General features: G+C 44.4%; 1 protein-coding gene across 1 annotated transcript in view; it reads right to left on the bottom strand.

Moving 5' to 3' along the window:
• rbm44 (RNA binding motif protein 44) overlaps positions 1-26028 on the bottom strand; it is a 191738-nt gene that overhangs the window by 140637 nt on the left and 25073 nt on the right. The window contains exons 3-5 of the mRNA XM_070876231.1: positions 24702-24832; positions 23074-23229; positions 13732-15596 (exon numbers count right to left, since the gene is read on the bottom strand). Of these exons, the coding sequence (XP_070732332.1) occupies positions 13732-15596; positions 23074-23229; positions 24702-24832 (2152 nt within the window). The remainder of the gene's footprint in view (positions 1-13731; positions 15597-23073; positions 23230-24701; positions 24833-26028) is intronic.

Here is a 26028-nt window from a genome sequence, read left to right as displayed (position 1 = left end):
AAATGTCCCAATCCTCTGGCCTTCCACTAATCTTGACAACTTTGTCTGCCATTGTTTTCAATTTGATACCATCCTTTACTTCCTTAGTTAGCCACAGATGGTTCTCCCTTCTCAAAGTCTTTCCTTCTCACTGGAATATATTTTTGTTGAGTTATGAAATATCTCCTTAAATGTCTGCCACTGCTCATCAACCGTCTTACATTTTATAATCTATTTTCCCAGTCCACTTTAGCCAACTCTGCCTTCATACCTTTGTAATCACTTTATTTAAGATCGAGAATCACCTTTTTTTAAAAAGATACCCAAGTTTGCTGATGATACAAAGCTAGGTTGGAATGCAAGTTGTGAGGAGGATGCAAAGAGGCTTCAAGGGGATTCAGACAGGCAAGAACATGACAAATGGAATATAGGGCCCAATTTTGGCCATGGCTTGCTCCAATTTTTTTGGAGTAAGTTGGTTTTTCTGGCGCAAGTTAAAAAATGCCATTTTCCCCAATAAACTTGTTCCAGAATAACTCAGTTAGATACGATTTTTTTTAGTTGAGGTTTTTTTCCAAAAAGGGGGCCTTCCAAGCCACTTACGCCAGTTTTGGACATTTATGCCACTTTGGCCAGCTAAAACTTACTCCAAATCAACTTAGGTCAGCATATGTGGCCAGCGCTGAAAAACATTGCGGGCTGCAGTTAAGAATTCGGCGCAGGTTAGTACATTTAAAGCACCAAGACTTACAAAGCACTAAACAAAGCACAAAAATAAGCATTCAATGACAAATAAAAAATACAAGGAAGGTGAAAGGACCTGCACCAAGATTTACAAAGCACTAAACAAAGAACAAAAAGTACTAAGCAATCAATCTATAACAAATAAAAGTCCTATCTTTTATGCCAGAAACAGATTGTTTTTTTTTAAAAAAAAGGCCCCCCCCCCCCCACATCAAAACACTCTTTTCCCTGTCCCCCCATCAAAACTCTCCTCACTAAACAAAGCAGAACCATCAATAAATAAAAAATAAAACTCTAGTCCTACCTCGGCCCGGGAAGTCAGCGGGCCGGCTGACCTGTGCGGGAGGCCACTCAGCCAGGGATAGGGGCTGCGAGCATCAGGTCCTGCTCACAGCCCGAAGGGCACGCTGGGAGGGCGAGGAGCATGCGCGCAGACTTCACTGCGCATGCGTGCAGCTGCCAGCAGTGTTTTCTGCGCTGGGCTGTTGCTCCACCCCCCCCCCCACTGCACTATGTATGCCACGCTAGGACATGGGAGACTCGGCAGAGCGGGCAGGATGGGGCCACTTATTTTTGGCACCGTTTCCAGCGCGCAAAGTCGGTGCATTTAGGGTAAGTGCGCCGAAAAAAGGGGTTGGGGAAAACTGTGTCCATAATGTGGTGAAATGTGAAGTTATCCAATTTGGTAGGAAAAATAGAAAAGCAGAGTATTTTTTTTAAATGGTGAGATTGGGAAACGTCAGTGTTCAGAGGGACCTGGGTGTCCTTGTATATGAATCACAAAGTTAACATGCAGGTACAGCAAGCAATTAAGAAAGCAAATGGTCTGTTTCCCCTGACTGGGGAGTCTAGAACCAGGGGTCACAGGCTCAGAACAAGGGGTGGCCATTTGGGACTAAGATGAGGAGAAACATCTTCACTCAGAGGGTGATGAATCTTTGGAATTCTCTACCCCAGGAGAACTGTGTAGGCCCAGTCTTTGAGTATATTCAAGACAGATCAATAGATTTTTGAATATTAAGGGAATCAAAGGATATGGGGTCAGTGCAGGAAAGTCGAGTTGAGGTAGAAGATCTCATTGAATGGCGGAGCAGGCTCAAGGGGCCAAATGGCCTACTCCTGCTCCTAATTCTCATGTTCATAAGTATCTCCTTACAAAAGGTGCCCTTTCCCATTACCCAGAAGGCTGAGGAAAACATTCTGTCTGCAACTCCAATGACCAGTCTCAAGAACAGTTAATTATACAGATTCCAGAATCCTTCCTCTGATAAAAGCAGCCTTCCTGGGCCAAACACGGAAGTGCTGCAATTTCAAAATAAAAAGCTGCATCAAAACACTGATTTGTGGTTCATTTAAGAAATAGGAGCAGGAGTAAGCCAAAAGGCCCCTCCAGCCTGCTCCGCCATTTAATACGATCATGGCTGATCCGATCATGGACTCAGCTCCACTTCCCTGCCCGTTCTCCATAACCCCTTATCGTTTAAGAAACTGTCTATTTCTGTCTTAAATTTATTCAATGTCCCAGCTTCCACAGCTCTCTGAGGCAGCAAATTCCACAAATCCACAACCCTCAGAGAAGAAATTTCTCACCTCAGTTTTAAATGGACGGCCCCTTTTTCTAAGATTATGCCCTCTAGTTCTAGTCTCCCCTATCAGTGGAAACATCCTCTCTGCATTCACCTTGTCAAGCCCCCTCATAATCTTATATTTGGATTTATGAAAGGGAAATCATGCTTGACAAATCTTCTAGAATTGTTTGAGGACGTAACTAGTAGAGTGGACAAGGAAGAACTAGTGGATGTGGTGTATTTGGACTTTCAAAAGGCTTTTGACAAGGTCCCACACAAGAGATTAGTGTGCAAAATTAAAGCACGTGGTATTGGGGGTAATGTATTGACGTGGATAGAGAAATGGTTGGCAGACAGGAAGCAGAGAGTCGGAATAAACGGATCCTTTTCAGAATGGCAGGCAATGACCAGTGGGGTGCCGCAAGGTTCAGTGCTGGGACCCCAGCTATTTACAATATACATCAATGATTTAGATGAAGGAATTGAATGTAATATCTCCAAGTTTGCAGATGACACTAAGCTGGGTGGCGGTGTGAGCTGTGAAGAGGATGCGAAGAGGCTGAAGGGTGACTTGGACAGGTTAGGTAGTGGGCAAATGCATGACAGATGCAGTATAATGTGGATAAATGTGAGGTTATCCATTTTGGTGGCAAAAGCAGGAAGGCAGATTATCTGAATGGTGACAGATTAGGAAAAGGGGAGGTGCAACAGGACCTGGGTGTCATGGTACATCAGTCATCGAAGTTTGGCATGCACAGCAGGCGGTGAAGGCGGCAAATGGCACGTTGGTCTTCATAGCTAGAGGATTTGAGTATAGGAGCAGGGAGGTCTTACCGCAGTTGTACAGAGCTTTGGTGAGGCCACACCTGGAATATTGTGTTCAGTTTTGGTCTCCTAATCTGAGGAAGGACGTTCTTGCTATTGAAGGAGTGCAGCGAAGGTTCACCAAATTGATTCCCGGGATGACAGGACTGACATATGAGGAGAGACTGGATTAACTGGGCTTGTAGCCACAGGAGTTTAGATGAATGAGAGGGGATCTCAGAGAAACACAAAATTCTGACGGGATTGAACAGGTTAGAGGCAGGAAGAATGTTCCCGTTGCTGGAGAGTTCCAGAACTGGGGTCGCAGTCTAAGAATAAGGGGTAAGCCATTTAGGACTGAGATGAGGAGAAACTTCTTCATTTAGAGAGTGGTTAATCTGTGGAATTCTCTACCGCAGAAAGTTGTTGAGGCCAGTTCGTTAGATATATTCAAAAGGGAGTTAGATATGGCCCTTACGGCCAAAGGGATCAAGGGGTATGGAGAGAAAGCAGGAAAGGGGTACTGAGGCTGAATGATCAGCCATGATCTTACTGAATGGCGGTGCTGGCTCGAAGGGCCGAATGGCATGCTCCTGTACCTTGTTTCTATGGCCCTAAGTTTCCACACGCGGCGAAAAAGACGCACCTCAGAGCTGGGCGCCTGTTTTTCGCGCCGAAAAAAAAGTGCGGTATTCTCGAGCTCCTTGGAGCGGCGAACAGGGGGCGGAGCCTACCACTCGCGCCGATTTTGTAAGTAGGAGGGGGCGGGTACAATTGAAATGAGGCTCTTGGTGCCGGCAACCCTGCGCGTGCGCGTTGGAGCGTTCGCGCATGCGCAGTCTGAAGTAAACATTGGCATTCGGCCATTTTTAAAAGTACTGCAGAAAAAGTGAAGATTTGTTTCTTGGACTCCTGCAAAGGATTGTATTTTAATTTTCTTGTTATTTCTGTGTGTGAGGGAGTGCTTTTAGCAGCACTGCTGAATAAATCACCTGCTGAAATCAGTGAGTTCAGCTTTTCACTGCTAAACTTGCAATGTGTTTGGAGAAATAAAAGTGCCAATTCAACTTTGCAATGGATCAACGTCCACCAAGAACAAAGAATTTCTTGCATGAGGAAGCAAACCATTGCATAATATGTGGTGTTGACAATGCAGCACCCATTCTGCAAATTTAAATATAAAGATGTCGATGTGGTTGCCTCTCCCTGTCCAAATGGCCTGTCAGTCAGTCCCCCTCACAGCTCGAAGGCTGCTGCTGTTCTTTCTTTGGCTCCCGACCAGCCACTGACACCGCTGCAATCCCATGGCCAAATGGCCTCAGTCAGTCCCCCTCACAGCTCGAAGGCTGCTGCTGTTCTTTCTTCGGCTCACGACCAGCCACTGACGCCGCTGCAATCCCATGGCCGAATGGCCTCACGTCCGCTCCCGATTCTTCGGCTGCCTTCGAGCCACTGACGCCGCCCCATAAGCGTGGCCGAACGGCCAAAAGAATTTTAAATCTGCAGCTGCGTGTGTCCTGTGTTCATTCTTCGGCTCCCGGCCAGCCACTGACGCCGCTGCAATCCCATGGCCGAATGGCCTCAAGTCCGTCTGGGTGCTGCATCTGCGCGGGGAATGAAGGCCTGCCTCAAGCACAGCAGCTCAGCTCGAAGGCTGCCTGCCGCTGCCGTCGAGACGAGACACTGACGCCACACCGCTGTCTGTCTCCAACATGAAAGGCCTGCCTCAAGCACTGCAGCTCAGCTCGAAGGCTGCTTTCTGCCGCTGCCGTCGAGACACTGACGCCACACCGCTGCCTGAAAGGCCTGCTTGAAGCACTTTCACACAGGTAGGAACATGATTTATTTAATCTTTTCTTTGCTTATAAATTTTTTTTATTCAGGTTGGATTTATTTGTATAATATTTGTATAAGTATAACTAAGGATTAATTGTAGAATTTAATGACTTCCCTTCCCTCCCCCACCTCGTTCCCTACGCCTAATTTGTAACCTGCGCCTGATTTTTTAAAGTGCAGACAAGGTTTTTTCAAGCGTAAAAAAATCTTCACTTACTCCATTCTAAGTTAGTTTGGAGTACGTTATCACTCACGAAACTTTGAAATCAGGCGTCAGTGGCCGGACACGCCCCCTTTTGAAAAAAAAATTCAGTTCCAAAGTGAAACTGTTCTACCTGACTAGAACTGCAGGAAATTAAGGCCCCAAGTTTCCACACGCCCCTCCGAGCTGGGCGCCTGTTTTTCGCGCCGAAAACGGCACCTGAAAAAAAACGCGCTATTCTCGAGCGCTTTGCAGCTCGACGTCAGCTTGGCGCGGCGCCCAGGGGGCGGAGCCGACCACTCGCGCCGATTTTATAAGTAGGAGGGGGCGGGTACCATTTAAATGAGTTTTTTTCGTGCCGGCAACCCTGCGCATGCGCGTTGAGCGTTCGCGCACACGCAGTCTGAAGTAAACATTAGCACGCGGCCATTTTTGTAGTTCTTTGTAGCTGTTCAATTTTTAACAGTTTTTAATAAAACCACATTGTCCTTCCATGATCAGCACTGAGGCTTCTTGCAGCAGTGAGAAGGCTGCAGGAAGCCTCAGAAGTTGAGGCAGCCGTTTCCCGACGGGCCTGACCTCAACCTCTGAGGCTTCCTGCAGCCTTCTCCCTGCTTCCCCCCCGCTGCCGTCGGTCGGGCCCTCACTGCCTCCCCCCCGCTGCCGTCGGTCGGGCCCTCACTGCCTCCCCCCCCCCTTGCCGTCGGGAACGGCTGCTGCCGTCGGTCGGGCCCTCACTGCCTCCCCCCACTCCCTGCCATCGGGAACGGCTGCTGCCGTCGGTCGGGCCCTCACTGCCTCCCCCCCGCTGCCGTCGGTCGGGCCCTCACTGCCTCCCCCCCACCACACCCCTGCCGTCGGAAACGGCTGCTGCCGTCGGTCGGGCCCTCACTGCCTCCCCCCACCCTGCCGTCGGGAACGGCTGCCTCAACTTGTGAGGCTTCCTGCAGCCTTCTCCCTGCCTGAAAGGCCTGCCTGAAGCACTTTCACACAGGTAGGGACATGGTTTATTTAATCTTTTCTTTGCTTATAAATTTTTATTCAGGTTGGAATTATTTGTATAATATTTGTATAAGTATAACGAAGGATTTATTGTAGAATGTAATGACTTCCCTTCCCCCCCACCTCGTTCCGGACGCCTAATTTGTAACCTGCGCCTGATTTTTTAATGTGTAGACAAGTTTTTTCAGGCCTACAAAAATCTTCACTTGCTCTATTCTAAGTTCGTTTGGAGTACGTTTTCACTGTGGAAACTTTCAAATCAGGCGTCAGTGGCCGGACACGCCCCCTTTTGAAAAAAAAATTCTGTTCAAAAGTGAAACTGTTCTACCTGACTAGAACTGCAGAAAACTTAAATGTGGAGAATTCCGATTTCTAAGATACTCCGTTCTCCACCAGTTGCTCCTAAAAATCAGGAGCAAATCATGTGGAAACTTGGGGCCTATGTTTCTATCCTTTCGTAAATATGGAAACCAAAACTGCACGCGTTATTCCAGGTGTAGCCTCAACAATACCCTGTACAACTGTAGCAAGACTTCCCTGCTTTTATACTACATCCCCTTTGCAATAAAGGCCAAGATTCTATTGGCCTTCCTGATCACTTGCTGTACTTGCATACTAACCTTTTGTGTTTCATGCACAAGTACCCCCAGGTCCCGCTGTACTGCAGCACTTTGCAATCTTTATTTAAATAATAACTTGCTCTTTGATTTTTTTTCTGCCAAAGTGCATGACCTCTCACTTTCCAACATTATACTCCATCTGCAAAATTTTTGCCCACTCACTTAACCTGTATGTCCTTTTGCAGATTTTGTGTGTTCTTCTCACACGTGTCAGGACCTGGAATTTCTTCCACAGTTCCATTCAAAATGTAGCAGAACAATAGCAGATTGGAGCAAAAGTTGTGCAGCGAAACCCATCACTCCCTTCTGTCTGTTCCAGGTACATTCATTTCTAGGAATCATGTGAAAGGTGGCAGTAGGCCCAGGGTAATGGCACTAGAGGTCAGGGAACAAAAAGAGGGGGCAACGAGAAGCCTGCTCTCTCTCCATATAGGCTCATTTCATTTACCTGCATAGGCCTTGGTCTCTGCTAAGTTGTAACTCCCTTGATCTTAAGGAATGATCTGCCTATTAAATTCCTGTCCAACTCTGTTAGTGCTGCAGTGGCTGTCCTGGTACAGAACTGCTGTGATTTTGTGGCTGGGTATTGCTTGGCTCCCTCATCAGCAAGAACCTTGCCGGGTGCCTACTGGAGAAAAAATACTGTCCACAAAGACCCCTCGACCCAGGGAACTGGATTGGAGCAGAGTTAGAGGAGCAGGCAGATGACCCAATCGTATGCCACTCTGTAGAGGAGAATCTCACCCCTGTTGTGCAAAGATAACCAGCGGTTCCATTTACAGAAATGAGGTCAAATGGAAATATTCTAAATAAAAGGCAAATGCTGGAAATTTGAAAGACGAAATGTTGGAAACAGGTCAATCAGCATCTGTGGAGAAAAAAATGACAGGATAATATTTCAGACAAGGCCCTTCAGGATTGAAAAGTAAAAGATACACAAAAATTTGAATATAATCAGAAAAAAAGGGAGAGAGTAAAACAGATACTCCAAGCAGGAAGTAAAAGTTAGTCACCTGCTTAAAAGAAAAGCTGGAGATTGTTTGATGGTGTAAAATCATCTCAGACATTCAACTAAAACAAGCATTAAAAACATAAAAGAACACGTGAATAGCTAAGGCGGTGACGGCCCTCCCCACTCAACTGAGGAAAATGAGAGAAATTGGAAAGCCCAAAAAGCCTGCTAATCAAGTCTGAAATTACAATAAAATACTGGGAAAATGTGGTGAGTGTCGCAATCCTGCAGAGAGAAAGCACAGGTCAACACAAAGGACACTGAAGTCCCCTCCCTCCCAAAGCTATAGTTTTCTGAGGAAAGATCTCTACCCCAAACATCATTCTTGCATGTGGGTAGTATCTGCACAACATTTCTACGAGAAGGATAACTAAGGAAGTTAAGGATGGTACACAATGCTGTGAAGATTAGTGGGAAGCTTTTAAAAACCAGCAAAGAACTTGTAAAATCGGAATTCCCATTACTGTCAATGAGAATACTGTATCGTGATTGGTTGTCCAGGCCCACGTGACTCCAGCTTCTCCATCCGTAGAAGACGTGGACACGCTGTGATGCGCGTGGAAAGGCGGCCTCCGACCGGAATCCAAGGCGTCTCCGGGACTATCAGGTACATTCATAGAGAAATTTCGAGTTGGAGGTGTTCGTCTGAAGGAAGTCTCCGACATGAATTTCAGGGCCAATGGGACTAAAGGTGGACAAGTCCCCTGGACCCGATAGCTTCCATCCTAGATTCTTAAAAGAAGTGGCTGCAGAGATAGTGGATGCATTGGTTGTAATCTACCAAAATTCCCTGGATTCTGGGGAGGTCAGATTCAAGAAAGGAGACAGAAAGCAGGAAATTAAAGGCCAGTTAGCCCAACATCTGTCATTGGGAAAATGCTAGAATCCATTATTAAGGAAGTAGTAGCAGGACACTTAGAAAATCAATCAGAGTCAACATGGTTTTATGAAAGGGAAATAGTGTTTGACAAATTTGAGAGAGTTCTTTGAGGATGTAACAAGCAGGGTGGATAAAGGGGAAATCAATAGATGTAGTTTATTTGGATTTCCAAAAGGCATTCGATAAAGTGCCACATAAAAGTTTACAGCACAAGATAAGAACTCATGGTGTTTTGGGTAATATATTAGCATGAAAAGCAGATTGTCTAATTAACAGAAAAAAAGTCGGGATAAATTAGTCTTTTTCAGGTTGGCAAACCATAACTAGTGGGGTGCCACAGGTCACAGTGCTGGGGCATCAACTATTTGACTATGACATGATAGGTCCAAGTCAGCATGGATTTGTGAAAGGGAAATCATGCTTGACAAATCTTCTGGAATTTTTGAGGATGTTTCCAGTAGAGTGGACAAGGGAGAACCAGTTGATGTGGTGTATTTCAGAAGGCTTTTGACATGGTCCCACACAAGAGATTAATATGCAAAGTTAGAACACATGGGATTGGGGTAGTGTGCTGACGTGGATTGAGAACTGGTTGGCAGCCAGGAAGCAAAGAGTAGGAGTAAATGGGTACTTTTCAGAACGGCAGGCAGTGACGAGTAGGGTACCGCAAGGTTCGGAGCTGGGGCTCCAGCTGTTTACATTGTACATTAATGATTTAGACGAGGGGATTAAATGTAGTATCTCCAAGTTTGCGGATGACACTAAGTTGGGTGGCAGTGTGAGCTGTGAGGAGGATGCTAGGAGGCTGCAGTGTGACTTGGATAGATTAGGTGAGTGGACAAATGCATGCAGATGAAGTATAATGTGGATAAATGTGAGGTTATCCACTTTGGTGGTAAAAACAGAGAGACAGACTATTATCTGAATGGTGACAGATTAGGAAAAGGGGAGTTGCAACGAGACCTGGGTGTCATGGTGCATCAGTCATTGAAGGTTGGCATGCAGATACAGCAGGCAGTTAAGAAAGCAAATGGCATGTTGGCATTCATAGCGAGGGGATTTGAGTACAGGGGCAGGGAGGTGTTACTACAGTTGTACAGGGCCTTGGTGAGGTCACACCTGGAGTATTGTGTACAGTTTTGGTCTCCTAACTTGAGGAAGGACATTCTTGCTATTGAGGGAGTGCAGCGAAGGTTCACCAGACTGATTCCCGGGATGGCGGGACTGACATATCAAGAAAGACTGGATCAACTGGGCTTGTATTCACTGAAGTTCAGAAGAATGAGAGGGGATCTCATAGAAACGTTTAAAATTCTGACAGGTTTAGACAGGTTAGATGCAGGAAGAATGTTCCCAATGTTGGGGAAGTCCAGAACCAGGGGTCACAGTCTAAGTATAAGGGGTAAGCCATTTAGGACCGAGATGAGGAGAAACTTCTTCACTCAGAGAGTGGTGAACCTGTGGAATTCTCTACCACAGAAAGTTGTTGCGGCCAATTCACTAAATATATTCAAAAAGGAGTTAGATGTAGTCCTTACTACTAGGGGGATCAAGGGGTATGGCAAGAAAGCAGGAATGGGGGTACTGAAGTTGCATGTTCAGCCATGAACTCATTGAATGGCGGTGCTGGCTCAAAGGGCCGAATGGCCTACTCCTGCACCTATTTTCTATGTACAATCTATATTAATGACTTAGATGAAGGGACCAAGAGACAAATCAACTGACGATACAAAGATAGGTGGGAAAGCAAGTTGTGAGGAGGATACAGAGTCTGCAAAAGGATATAGATTAAATGAGTGGTCAAGAATTTGGCATATGGAGTATAATGTGGGAAAATGTGAGGTTATCCACTTTGGTAGAAAGAATAGAAAAGGAAAATATTATTTAAAAGGAGAGACCACAGAATGATGCGGTACAGAGGAATGAGTGTCCTCGTACATGAAACACAAAAAGTTAGCATGCAGGTACAGCAAGTAATCAGGAAGGCAAATGGAATGTTGGCCTTTATTGCAAAGGGGATGGAGTATAAAAGTAGGGAAGTCTTGTTATAACTGTATAGGGCGTTGGTGAGACCACACCTAGAGTACTTTGTACAGTTTTGTTCTCCTTATTTGAGGGATATACTTGCATTGGAGGGAGTTCAGAGAAGATTCACTAGGTTGATTCCTGAAATGAAGGGGGGTGTCTTATGAGGAAAGGTTGAGCAGGTTGGACCTGTACTCATTGGCGTTTAGAAGAACGAGAGGTGATCTTATTGAAACATAAGATTCTGAGGTGGCTTGACAAGGTAGATGCCGAGAGGATGTTTTCCTTCATTGGGGAATCTAGAATTAGGGGGTATAGTTTCAGAATAAGGGGTCGCCCATTTAAGACGGAGATGAGGAGGAATTTCTTCTCGGAGGGTCGCGAATCTTTGGAATTCTCTAACAGAGAACTGTGAAAGCGGAGTCATTGAATATATTCAAGGCTGAGATAGACAGATTCGTGAACTATAGGGAAGTCAATGGTTATGGGGAAGTCAATGGTTATGGGGAACAGGCAGGAAAGTGGAATGGAGGCCAAGATCAGATCAGCCATGATTTTATTGAATGGCGGAGCAGACTAGAGGGGCCATATCGCTTATGCCTGCTGCTATTTCTTATGCTCTCATTTCTACAGCCAATCTGATGGTTCCTTCCTTGAGGTTAATACCTGAAGACTCAATTCTCAGTATAGATTCACTATGTGTCACAAAACCAGAAAATGCTAGAAAGGTTCATATTTCCAGCTTCTGCAGTATTTTGCTGTTTGTCTACTATGACAGCCAAGCTGAGTACAAACCAGTTTCTGAATTTCAGAGTAGATGAAACTAGCTCATTTTTGGGTCTTACGAAACTACGGCATTTTCCCTTGCCTCAATAACATGAGGCTTTCCGGCTTATGTTGCCAGATTGAGACGAAGACATATGTTGTTTTTTACGTTAAACATGCTATATAAATGCAAAGTGTTGTGAGGAAAGAGTAGCAGGATCTTCAATCTCGTCGGCATCTAAGCAATGCGGTAACTGACATGGGAATGCTCGATAACACTGGATGCCTGCAATGAGAAGTGTTCTACCCCCAAGCACTGGCATCCCTCAACTTCGAATCAAAGCTTACATTAGGCCATTCAGCCCATCGTGTCAGTGCTGGCTCTTAAAGACCAGCTGTGCTTCGTCCCACAGTCTCGCTTTTTATAACCTTGCAAATTCCTCATCCTCAAGTACTCATCAACACCCTTTTAAAATTAGTTATGGAATCAGCTTCCACCACCTTCCAGAGCCTGACAACTGAAAATAATTCTCATCTCCCCTCTTGATCTTTTGCCAATGATTTTGAATCTATGACCTCTGATTATTGGCCCACTCACCAGAGGCAATCGTTTTTCTCTAACTACTCTATCAAATGCTCTCATCACCTTGAAAACCTCTATTAGGTCATCTCTTAACCTCTGTTCCAAGCAGTCCTAACTTTTCCAACCTCGCCTCATAACTGAAGTCCCTCATTCTGGTAAACCACCTCTGTACCCTTTCTAAGGCCTTTACATCTTTTCTGAAGTGTTGTCCACAATACTCCAAGAGAGGCCTAACTAGTAATTTATAAAGTTCAAACATGATCTCTTTGCTTTTATATTATATTCCTCTATTTGTAAATCCAAGTAATCCATATGCTTTTTAAAAATAGCCTGATCAATTTGCCATGCCACCTAATAATTTGTGTAATATGGATACCAAAGTGTCTCTCTGCTCATCTACTTACAAAATCGTGTTGAACAAAAAAAAAATGAACTCGATGTGAGTGGACCCTCTTGGGCTGGGTGCAGGGAAAGTCTACTGTCACTTTATAGGACAAGAATATTTAAGTGGTGGCAACGTAGAGGGCCTGGCCCCCTGAAAGGGGTTGTGTATATGTATCTGTAACAGTCTGGGCTTAAGCAAGGGGTCATTGTTCTATCTTATTTCTCTATCTTATATCAGAACTTTCTTGCCAAAGATAAAGTTCACAACTCTGAATGATCTTGGCTCTCGTTAGTAGTGTAAAAGACTTGCATTTATACAGCACCTTTCACGACCTTAGGATGTCTCAAACACTTTACAGCCAATTAAGTACTTTTTGAAGTGTAGTTACTGCTGTAATGTAGGAAACACGGTTGGCAATTCGCACAGCAAGGTCCCACAAGCAGCAACGTGATAATAGTCACAATTTTTTTTGAAAGCGATGTTTGTTGAGGAATAAATACTGATCAGGACACCGGGGAGAACTCCCCTGCTCTTCTTTGAATAGTGCCACAGGATCTTTCATGTCCACCTGAGGGGGCAGACGGGGCCTCGATTTAACATATCAAAGAGATAGCACCAACAGAGTAGATTCCCCAATATTTTGAGATGCCCAGTGTTGAACCAGACATCAAGTTGACTCTAAGTACTGGGTTCTTTGTTACTTTGTCAGCCTTCACCTGGTTTCGAGAGATGACTTTAGCCATTTGAATTTGGGTGTTATTGCTTCTTGGTCAAGAGTGTAGAAGGGCAAAATGAAAGAAAGGTTAACATTTTTAAAGCTGCCAATTCACAGATTAGTTAGCAGCGCATAATACACTGTATAAGCACATGGTGCAAAGCACTTTCGCTTCACACCAATGTTAGTTATAGTGTAAATTCAGCCTAAATCACAGTGCAACCTGATTCTGGAGAGAAACAGTGAGACTCCCTGTTTGGAGTCTAGCTCCACTTCACTTGAGCCAAGTCAGGCCCCAACGCTAGATTTACATACAAGTTTAGAAAATCACTTCATAGACACTAAATTTGTTGTGTAATTGCACCCTTAGAAACATGAGATATTAAGTTACACAGTAAAACATTAGAATAATGACTATTTCAAAAGTTCCTCATTGGCTGTGAAGTGTTTTGGGACATCAATGAAATGCACTGTAAAAATGCAAGCTTGTTCTTGACTTCCAGCTGAAAGTTCTCAAAAGAGACATCCATTTCAATTTCACCAGTTACATCTTGACTTTACTTATGGAGTATAACCCAAATGTAAACATCTAGTTGATTAAAATAACATACCTTTGTATACGAATTAAAATCAGCTGTCTGCAAGATAGTATTGATGCATTTCTCCTCTGTGCTGACCATAGCTGTCTGGGTGCTTTGTTGTTTCACATTAGATCCAACAATGGACCACTTAGTATTACAAGCAACATTTCCATATGTTCTACTTTGACCCAGAGTTGGTCTATTTTTGCTCATCAAAGTTATATCTGTGTTGTCAGCTCGGTCAACAACAGGGATCATAGCTGCAGTGGCTTTGTCTATGGTGAAATCAGCCCTGAAATCAGTACAAGCATCAACACTCTGGTCTACCTTGATAATTAAAGCATTAGAGCCTTTGTTGAAATAGCAGTCACGTTTCAGCTGAGTATCAATGCAAATTCCTTCAATCAAAGTACCACCTCCAGAAGCTGCCAAGTTTGATGTCTGGTACGCACAGCTGATAGATTTATTATTGCCCTCGGTTATCTCTAATGGTCCAAAGGCATCACTCACTTGGCCACTCATATCACAGTAACGTTCTGCCGCTGTCACACTTACAATAATGCTATCACCAGCAGCCGACACGAATGAATCATCAAAGAACTTCAGCTGATCTGAATCTCCCGAAAGTTCACAGGACATCCCCCATCCTGGATGATCTGGACTTTCACATGTGGACACTGCAGTGTTGCTTTCCTTACAGTCACCTTGATTCTGTGATGAGTCCTCAGCTTTTGAAACTGTATTAGCAGGAATTATAGTCTTCATCACATTAAGTGGCACCAATGCTACTTGATTTTCACTTTCAATGTCTGTTGATGTACTACAGGCAGATTTGTCATTAGCAAATTCTTTTATTTGATAAGGGAAGCACTGTTCGCTTAGATTAGTACTATCTAACAATACTTCAGTCTGAAGGTCACTGTTATGTGCACCATCTACTTGTTCTAATGTACTCCCATTTGGATCTATAGTGTTGCAGTCATTAAAAACTCTCTCAACACTTCCTTCTGAGATTCCAATAGATTTACATTCTGCAAGGTGTGCTCCAGCTGGCCTTTCCGCACATTTGCAAGCAGATATCACATTGCTCTCACATACAAATGACCTCTGTGTTGAAGTGACGGCAGAAATAAACAAGGTCTCACCTATTTCTTCAGCTGGAGCAGAGCAATGCGCAAATTGATCCGATTCTGCAGGACTCTGAGCACTTGGATATGCTGTTGGAGTCTGTGTTTCATGGGAAATTTCTCCACCGCCCAAATAATCGGTAAAGTCAGCAAAACTGTGGCTTTCAGTGCTGTCCATGCTGTAATAATCAGGAAATGGCTCTGGATCCAATGCTTCCAATGTCCCAGAATCTTTATATTCAGGAATGTACTGATGTAAAGTTTCGTTTTTACTCTTCTGAAAACAGTCACCCACAACTTTCTGTAAGGACATTTCATTCAGTTTTCTGTACATCTCAAATTCTGTGTCCAAGGACAGGTTTGTTTCGTTTCCGTACTCTTGCTCCAATGCCATTTTGTGGCTGTATTTTTCTTGCTCAAGAGCCAACAGTACACCAGTTCCCTTTGTCAGATCAGCAGACAGATCCGTAACACCTGAACTTCCATAAGGGGACCGAGTTTCATATGCCGACTCCAAAGTATTTGAAAGCTGACATTTTGCCTCAATGATTTCTTCACCGCATTGAGTCCTTAATCCTCTATCAGGAGTGTGAGATTTCATTCCAGAGTCAAACAGCTGTTTGATGGTTTTATCATAAGTACCTTCGTCATTTCTTTTCCCGCTTACAGGATTAGGATGATCAACCGCTCTGAAGCACAGATGTCCTTTTCCAGCACTTGAATAAGTTGCAAGGATTCTCTGGTTGTGCACAAGCAGCATATTCTTATCTATAAAATTTGTAACAATTATTAGAATTAATATTAAACAACTCCATAAAATGCTCCCTTTGTGGTCTAATGGGAAATTACAGTACTCAGTACCTGTACAGACCACAAGGTTCCCTATTAATCCCCAATCTATTCTAAGTTAGTTGATCAGAACTAGGACAGCAGTTGAAGCACTGCAATGGGTCCTAGTGTCCTGGACTTGGGCAGAGTAAAAGCCAGGGTTGCAGCTCCTTATCATAGCTGCAAAGTAACAGGTCCAGGCTTGGCTGTGATACCTTACCCTCCACCACCCTCTGAACACGGTGTAGATTCACACGATAAGTATGGCCACTTTGGAGACACCCAAGCACCTGTGCAACTGTAGCCCAGATACATCGGCATCTTCAAGAGAGCAGGGAAGACAAAATCTGAAAGACTTGACAAGGTCAATGCTGTTAGCTGATGTTCATTTGTACAGTTACTCTTCCTGGTTTCAAAAGACGCAAAAACTCTACCGGCCTTATTATCTTTCCAGAACCCTGACTTCCGGGTACTTTAATTACATTCAACAATTTCTGGCGACAATGATTAAAATCAAATTGGAGAAAAACTGATTACAGAAAAAATAAAGTTTAAAATAGTCAAACATCTTTATTACTAGCTGAAGAGACCAGCAAATTACATTAGTGGTTCACCTGGCTGAAGTTCAAAGGAATCTGCCAATCACACATTTAAAAAGTTAACAAAAATATAGATTTTACTTCCTGCTTATTTTAATTAATGTTTTGAATATTTGTTAGGTCACTAGGCGCAAACTTTATGGAAGGAGTTAGGAATCCACATTAGGCGAGAACACAAATAAGCCAAATGGTAGGAATAATAGTTACTCAAGCACAGCAGGTTAATGATTAGCAATAGGTCACTCAAGAGACGAAAGAAAACCGATTAGCTTTTAAACTGTTTTAAAGGGGTCCCAAAGGTGAGTTTCTCAATTGGTTGTCACAAACTTATTTGAGCTTCAGCCAGGTCAAAGGTCTTTGGAGAAAAAAAACAATGCATGTGGGTAGGTAGCTAGCAACATTTGACATTTACCTAATCCTGCTAAAACCACGATCTAGAATATTTAAAGAACCCTCTTCCTATCATTTGTCATACAGCTAAACACAGGATTAATGATAATTGCAGTTAACAGAACTTGCATTTATATAGCGCCTTTAATGTAGTAAATGTCCAAGGTGCTTCACACGGGAGAAATGGGCATCAAGCAGTAATGGGAAAGTTAGGGAAAGTGAAGATGAGTTTTAAAAGAGACAGCTGAAGGCAGAGAAGCTAGCAAGGTGTTTAGGGTAAGAGTTCAGAAGGTCAGAGCAAAAGGGCTGATGTCTTTGCCACTAATGGCAGAGGGAAGGGACTGAGTGAGGAAGCTGATCTGAGGACAGGTTGGGATACATAGCTGGAAGATACTGCAGCAGGATTTGAAAACAAGGATGAGAATACCAAATTCAAACAAAATTAGTAAACTGGAGGCCCTGTCTGTAAATTCAGTGAACATAAATTATCCAGGGAACTTGTGAAGTGTTCAGGCCCAACATTGGCCCCTCAACAAAACGCCACCAAAAAAAGATTAACTGGTCATTCGTCCAATTTGCTGTTTGTGAGATCTTGTTGTGAGCTGCTGCCGAGGGTATGATAAGGCACTGTATAAATGTAAGTTCTGTTTATTTAACAGGAAATTTGAAAATAAAACTGTACACACATCACTAGAAGCATGCATGTATCTCACACTTCACTATCTTTACATTACCACATTTTAAATAGCCTGTTTCAATGGCCATTTTAAGAGCCATAGGGGGCGATTTTTGCCAGCTCCTTCAGGCACTAGAGCTTCCAAGGTGGCCAAGATGGGGTCATGAGCTGAAATGCCGGTTTAGCTAGCATTTAGTGCAAGATGCCACCTTGGTAAGAGTTGAAGCTTACCCTAGGAAAGGCCACCCAGAAGATTGTTAAGAGGCTGTTTGCCATGTAAATTGCCTGCTAGCGCTCATTAACAAGGCTGCACGGCATTTTGGTGGCTAGCGCTTGATCCAACACCCTCTCCCAACAGCGACCAGCTGATCAGGAGTAAACAAGTCGTTGCTAATCAGCACTAGAGTTGCTAAACCTGTAGCTGTCTGTTTTAGCACCTCCAGGTAAATTATGGTAATCAGCAATTAGGCCCAAAACTGCGTGCTAAAATCAGACTTTCAAACAAACAGGCGTGACTTATTAGCACAGCACCCAGTAGATCCCATTTTCACCCTTTCACCAAAATCACCCTCAAATTCTGCAGCATTTCTAAAATGCCGGTCTAATATACAGATCACATAAATTACCCAAGTTCTAATATATTACTCGAAAAATAACAAGTCAGAGATGCTACTTTGGGTCAAGGGTCACAATCCCAAGCAGTAGCTTGCTTACTTACAGTTCTCCAGTGAGAAAACAAAAGAAAACCATTGACAGCAACACATGCACCTGTAGTGAGGTGAGGTGAGCTGTGAAGAAAAATAAAAAGGGAAGAGAGGACCAGGAGTGAAGGAAGGTAAGTGATTTACTGATGCAGTACAGACGGGAGATCGTATTATCTCTCAGGAGAGCTAATCAGACTTCATGAGAGGTTGGATTCTATCTAGTGGCTCACAATGGCTGTAACTTACCCAAGGATTGTGCACAAAAACCTCAGACTTGGGTTGATCGTCCAGTTCTGGTGGTGGTAACCCAATAATGTTGAGGAAGGAAAAACCAACGGCAAAAATCTTTTTTGATGGCCGCGGGCTTGTCATATTTGTACATGTACAACTGAACTCACTTTACACATGTACACAACACAGCCTTTCTTGTTATAAAAGCTCTGTTCTCATCCATTCAGTTTAATACTGAGCAAAAATGGGCACAGAGTGGACTTAGAACAGGCTTCATTCCCACCCGCCATTTCAAATAATAGGACCATTTAACGGGTAGCATCTTCATTCTTCAAGTGATAGAAGGCTGAGGAGTGATTTGATAGAGGTGTTTAAGATAATGAAAGGGTTTGATAGAATAAAAGTGAAGAAAACTTTTCCATTTGTGGGCGAGACCAAAACTAGAGATCACAAATATAAGAGTCACGAATAAATCCAATAGGGAATTCAGGAGAAACCTCTATATCCAAAGAGCGTTAAGAATGTGGAATACGCTACCACAAGCAGTAGTTGAGGCAAATAGCATAGATGCATTTAAGGGGGAAGCTAGATAAGCATGCGGTAGAAAGGAATCAAAGGATATGCTGATGGGGTAAGACGCAGTAGGGTGGGAGGAGGCTCACGTGGAGCATAAAGGCCAGCATAGACCAATTGGGCCAAGTGACCTGTTTCTGTGCTGTAGACTCGATGTACGAATCCTCTACACACCAGGGAAGTACATCCTTGCTTTATATTACATAGAACCAGTACTGCATATGGTCTGCCACACGTAGAGCCTAAATATTAAAGAGGAGCCAGTGTGCGACAAATGTCTGATTTCAACAGATACGGCTTATCATCATTTTACTTTGTGTCTTCAATGCACATGGTCGGTCGTGACACGCACCTGCATGACTCGATTTCACCTCGACAAGTTAAAGGCTGAGATCACAGATGAAACTCAGGTGGGTTTCAGGGCCTGGCATTTAGAGCAAAGACGAATTTGGAGATGACGACAAAAGGCGGCAAAGCTGTGCCTAAATTCTCAAATGAGTCATCTCCAACCACACATCCTTATAAATGACATCAGAACAATCCTCAAAAGCATGCCATTCACTCCTTATGTGTACCTGATTCTCACCTTCACCATTTGCACTGCATCCATCGAATGTGAACATTCCTCAGAACTACTCATAGGTAGGTCATGCCACCCTTGTAGAAAAGTCTGCAAAATACCAGGGTGAGGGCAAGGACCGATGGGGGAACCTCAGTCGGCATTGGCGAAGCTGGTGGTCCAGCACTGAAGGGTAACAACATTAATGCTTCATTCCCGCATCTGCCACAAAGCAATTTCACTTTCAGTAGATCTTAGATCATTGACAACTCAGTTGGTCCACCTTGACAGATAGATGGGACTGCACTTGGTGACTCACACGACCCAAGTGAGCAAGAGCAGAGAATCGTGGAAGGGATAGCTGATAACTCGTCGGAGAGCAGTCATCGCCAGCTCTGCTGATCAGGACAGAAATGCAGAATTCCTGGGGCCAGCAATAAAGAGGATAATGCTTGAGACACAGTAGCAACTCAATGAGGTATTGGTAGGTCTGCCAAGCACACTGTCCACAATGGCAGAGAGAATGACGGAGTCCAACTTGAACATCTGTGGGGTGATGATGCAAGGCTTTTCAACTCTGCAATCCACCATGGAGTATGGCAAGCTCCATGGAAATTATAGCTGGCCGCTCACGAGTCAATGCTAGCAGCCGTCGTGTCCTGCCTGCAGGCTCAGACGGTATGAAAGCAGACTCTTGCATGAGTCTCTGCCAGTTTTGACAAGATCGGAGACACGAGATCAAGGCTTCAAAAGAGTCACTGTTTCCTCCACTCTGCTCTTCCGCAGACAGGCAGAATTGATATGCCGCTGCCCCGGGGAGAGGATGACAGAACAGGCGACACAGGTGCAGACGTTTCTCAGAACATCTGCAATCTCATCCATTAACAACACTCGACATGTTGCCTCCACTCCAGCTGATGATTGGGAGTCGACTAATGGGGCGGTAATTGGCCGGATTGGATTTGTCCTGCTTTCTGTGGACAGGACATACCTGGGCAGTTTTCCACATTGTTGGGTGGATGCCAGTGTTGTAGCAGTACTGGAACAGCTTCAAAAGAGGCGCAGCTAGTTCTGGAGCCCAAGTCTTCAGCACGATAGCCAGGATATTGTCATGGCCCATAGCCTTTGCTGTATCCTTGCGCTCAGCCGTTTCGTGATATCATGTGGAGTGAATCAAATTGGCTGAAAATTGGCTTCTGTGATGGTGGGGACCTCAGGAGGAGGCAGATATGGATCATCCACTTGACACTTTTGGCTGAAGATGGTTGCAAACGCTTCAGCCTTGTCTTTTGCATTCACCTGCTGGGCTCCGCCATCAGTGAGGATGGGGATGTTCATGGAGCCTCCTCCTCACGTTAGTTGTTTCACTGTCCATCACCATTCACGACTGGTTGCAGCAGGACTGCAAAACTTTGATCTGATCCATTGATTGTGGGACCATTTAGCTCGGTCTATAGCATGCTGCTTAGCGTGTATCGTCCTGTGCTGCAGCTTCTCCGGTTGGTACCTCATTTTTAGGTACGCCTGGTGCTGCTCCTGGCATGCTCTTCTGCACTCAATAAACTAGGATTGGTCCCCTGGATTGATGGCAATGGTAGAGTGAGGTTACAGATTGTGGTGGAATATAATTCTGCTGCTGCTGATGGCTCACAATGCCTCGTGGATACTCAGTTTTGAGCTGCGAGATCAGTTCTGAATCTATCCCATTTAGCACGGTGGTAGTGCCGCACAATACGATGGAGGGTGCCCTCAGTGTGAAGACTGGACTTAGTCTCCATAAGGACTGTGTGGTGGTCACTGCCACCAATGCTGTCATAGATAGATGTAGCTGCGACAAGTAGGTTGATGAGGACGAGATCAAGAAAATGTTTCCCTCGTGTTGGTTCACTCACCACCTGCCGCAGGTCCAGTCTGGGAGCTATGTCCTTCAGGACTTGGCCAGCTCAGTCAGTGGTGCTACCGAGCCACTCTTGGGTGATAAACTTTGAAGTCCCCCACCCAGAATACATTCTGTGCCCTTGCTACTCAGTACTTCTTCCAAGTGGTGTTCAACTATGGAGGACTACTGATCCATTAGCGGAGGGAGTGTGGTAGGTGGTAATCAGCAGGAGGTTTCCTTACCCTTGCATATTTATTGTTAAGCCATTTATTTTGATCACAATTCAATATTTGTCACTTAAATCATTCCACCGATTCTGAACTCTTGGACAGTGAGATTTTAATACAATTGGTGTGGATTATCGATAGACAAGTTAAATCTCATGCTTGGGATGTTGGACCAGTCATTGAGGGTTACATGACTGCTTGTGCAAGAGAGTTATGGTTGATGGGGCTACAGTGGTGTAGTTGACAGTGGTCCAACTGAACCTATGTGCTATTATAGCTTTCCTTGCTTCGCTGACAGCAATATGTTCGGGTGGGCATGCATGCGGGTCCTCATCGTCTCCATTACCATTGTTGTCCTCACTCGATAAGTCGTGAGTGCCTTCCTCATTCTGAACCTCCGGATGACTTCTTTGCTGCGCTATGTTGTGTAGGACACTGCATGCAACAATGATTCGTGACACCTTGGCTGGCGAATAATGCAGTGATCCTCCAGACCGGTCAAAGCACCTGAACCTTAACTTTAGCATTCCTATGGTTTGCTTGATAAAGCATTGTATGCTCGTGTCTGGCATGGTAGCTCTCCTACGGTTGTGTCAGCCACAGTTGAAGGGAGTAGCCCTTGTTCCCAACCAGCCATCCTTTCAGGTTGGTCCCGGGTTATGCAGATATTTGACTGATGCAATATGAAGGCAGTTCTGAGGGAATCAAGTGAAGACATGCACTGAACCTCTCTTTATGGTTGCAAACATTGATGGAGGGGAATCTGTTGCGGTTCACAAATGTTCCTGTCTAGTCTGGGTGCTCAGATTGTCGCGTGCATGCAATCTATGGCTCCCTGCACCTGTGGGAAACCCCATTGCTCACTTGGCCAAAGATGCAAACCCCATTGCTCACTTGGTCTGTCTTCACACAGAAACATTATACATCTGTGGCCCTGACAAGTAACCCATCAGCCACCTGCCTGATGCATGTGTGTTTGCTGACTACGACAGTCGACATGTCCTGTCACACCCTGGAAGGAGCCAGAAGCAAGAAATTCAGTGCGGATTACTTTCACTGCCACTGGCATGGCTGCAAGGTCCAGATGGCAGAAGGTCTTCCTACAGGAGGCTGTTGTCAGTGACCATCTGCTGTGTCATCTGGAGCCTCCTAAAGTACTGCTCCTCAGAGAGGCCAAGGAAACTGAGCCTCTGTCTGTACACCCTGTTGGATGGGTATTATCTTGTGCAAGCGAGTCCTATGATGCTGCCCACCTGCAGTTCCCTCCTCAGCTCTATGTTGCTCCTCTTCGTCCTCATCTTGATCAGTCCAAAACACTGCAGCATTTGTGGCACCTACAACGGTTTTCTCCCTTGACAACTCTCCAAATGACCATCTGGAGCCAGGAACTGGAACCACAGGAAGCACCTGAGAGTGCAGCAGCTTGCACATGGAGTTTGAAGAACCCAAGTAACTATCCTGCCAATTGCTTCTCCATTTCCCTGGTGACCTGCAGAAAACTGGTGCTCCAGTAGTTACATTTAATTTGGGATCCTTATAGCATTTTAGACCACAATTTAAATGTTTATTAGCTTCTTACCTCTCCATAGCGAGTCACTCGTCGGACCAGCTGTCAGCCGATGTGAAAACTGTGCCGGTTGGGGAGCCTGCCGCCCATCCAGGGGTGGTAGTGGTGGGTGGGTGGGAAGGTTAACATCGAAGCCATGGTCTTCCAACTCCAGTGGGATACAAAGCCCTAGGATTTCCATCACACTATTTCATTTTGGCTTAAAGCTAAAGTCAAACTGACTAATAACTCACTCATTGCACTTAAATAACTAAATCCCTATAGGTACTGTTTGAGGCATGGGAAGCCTCTGGAGATATTCCAAAGCAGCACAAAATTAGATGGAGATAAAATAATGAAATTGATCAGCAGTAAACTGGAGGATTAACTATAAAACAATATCATAGGCAGTTCCTCGAAACAAAGATGACTTGTTTCCACGCCAAAAAAAGGACGAGCTCACAGGTGTTTCAATGAAGGACCCGAACTATACCTGAAGAGTGGAAGATGCCTGTGCATGCATTTTTTTTTTTAAAAACGTGGGGTGGCCGTTGCACACCAGACACCACACGGGCTTGACAGAGCTAGGTCTTGGTCCAGTGGCAAGGATTACCCAAGACAACTGGAGACCAGCTCTGCTGCACGAACCTAGTGCGCACACGTATCGCAATACAATAAACAATAACCTAGTAAAACAGCAGTCAACATGGGTTTAGATGGGGAAAATCCTGCCCGGCCAACCTCAACTTTGAGGAAGAGATAACCCAAGCAGACTATGCAAAATGTTACAACGTGTACCTAGATTTTTGAGTGGTTCAACGTTTCATACAAAAAGCCATTAATCATATTTAAAGCTGTGGGGATTTACGTTAAGTCTTAGGAATGGATAAGAAATTGGCTGAACGATAAAAACACCAGGTACTGGTTAGAGGATTTGTGCTGCAATGGGGAAGACAGTACCAAATGGGTATCCCAGGACTCAAGTGTTGGGACCACTACAGTTTCTAATTTATATAAATGACAGATTCAGAAACTCTACTGGTCAAATTTCCAGATGACCAAATTAAGCAGGTCAGTCAATCAGAAGAGGCAGCTCAGAAATTAAAGAATCAGTTGGACAAAATATATACAGGGTATAGGCAAAACAATGGCAGATGAAATTCAATATAGATAAGCATACTGCACATTGGAAGGAAAAGTAGTCAACACACTAGGCAATCAAAACGAGTCCAGGAGACCACATCAATCAAGACTTGTATTATTTAGCATCTAACTCTTGTATGAGGACCCCGAGGCCTCCCCAACCTATCTAACTGAATTTATCAGTGTGCACACAATCAAGTCCTTTCATTATTTTACAAACCTTAATCAAATTGCCCCGAGTCTATGCTTCTCTAGAGTATATACATCTCTATCTGGGTGGCTGTGGTGTTTTAAATTGGGAAACGATCTTGTTACTATTTCTCTGAACCTTTTCCAAAGCCTCAATATTACCCACCATGTTGGGGGACCAAAAATGGACACAGTATTTCAAATGAGACCTAACCAAGGTCTTGTACAAGGACAAAATGGTTTGCATCATTTTGTAATCAATAGTCCTGTGAATTCAGCCCAATACCCCATTTGCTTAAACGATAGCTTTGGAGAATCCAAGCACGTACCTTCCAAATACAGAGGCTGCTCTGCATCTCTCATTGGTTCACTACAGTTCCTACATTTTCGTGTATCTAAGGTATTGCAGTAACTGCATGTTTCACAAGGCCAAATGCAGTAAAACGTTGCCATTCTTGACCTAGATGAGAAGACAAGACACAGAATTAACTCAAAGTAGCTGCCATTCTCAGTCAACCTCACATCCTTTGCCCCTGGATGGTCCTAAAAACATTTTATACATCGGCAGAGCACTTTAAAACAAAGATCTGCACTTATACATCACGTCTCTGAAACACCCAACATGCTTCTTAATGAATTACTTTGTAGTGCAGACTATTTTGGAGGCAAAGATTAGTAAAGACAAACATAGGTCCCTTGCAGTTGGATTTAGGTGAAATTATAATGGGGAACAAAGAAATGGCAGACCAATACTTCGGTTCTGTCTTCACGAAGGAAGATACAAATAACCTTCCGAAGGTACTAGGGGACAGTGGGTCTAGTGAGAAGGAGGTACTGAAGGATATCCTTATTAGGCTGGAAATTGTGTTAGGGAAATTGATGGGATTGAAGGTCCATAAATCCCCGGGGTCTGATAGTCTGCATCCCAGAGTGCTCAAGGAAGTGGCTATATAAATAGTGGATGCATTGGTGATCATTTTCCAACAGTCTATCGACTCGGGAGGGTAGCTAATGTAACACCACTTTTTAAAAAAAGAGGGAGAGATAACAGGTAATTATAGGCCGGTTAGCTTGACATCAGTAGTGGGGAAAATGTTGGAATCTATCATGAAGGACGAAATAGCAGCGCATTTGGAAAGCGGTGACAGGATCGGATCAAGTCAGCATGGATTTATGAAAGGGAAATCATGCTTGACGAATCTTCTGGAATTTTTTGAGGATGTAACTAGCAGAGTGGACAAGGGAGAACCAGTGGATGTGGTGTATTTGGACTTTCAGAAGGCTTTTGACAAGATCCCGCACAAGAGATTGTTGTGCAAAGTCAAAGCACATGGTATTGGGGGTAATATACTGACGTGGATAGGGAACTGGTTGGCAGACAGGAAGCAGAGAGTCGGGATAAATGGGTCCTTTTCAGAATGGCAGGCAGTGATGGGCTCAGTGCTGGGACCCCAGCTCTTTACAATATACATTAATGATTTGGATGAAGGAATTGAGTGTAATATCTCAAGTTTGCAGATGACACTAAACTGGGTGGCGGTGTGAGCTGTGAGGAGGACGCTAAGAGCTGCAGGGTGACTTGGACAGGTTAGGTGAGTGGGCAAATGCATGGCAGATGCAGTATAATGTGGATAAATGTGAGGTTATCCATTTTGG

This window comes from Pristiophorus japonicus, chromosome 3 (assembly GCF_044704955.1).
Source record: "Pristiophorus japonicus isolate sPriJap1 chromosome 3, sPriJap1.hap1, whole genome shotgun sequence".
Taxonomy (NCBI): domain Eukaryota; kingdom Metazoa; phylum Chordata; class Chondrichthyes; family Pristiophoridae; genus Pristiophorus; species Pristiophorus japonicus.
The sequence above is the reverse complement of the archived record's forward strand: the minus strand, read 5'-3'. Positions and strand labels throughout refer to the sequence as shown.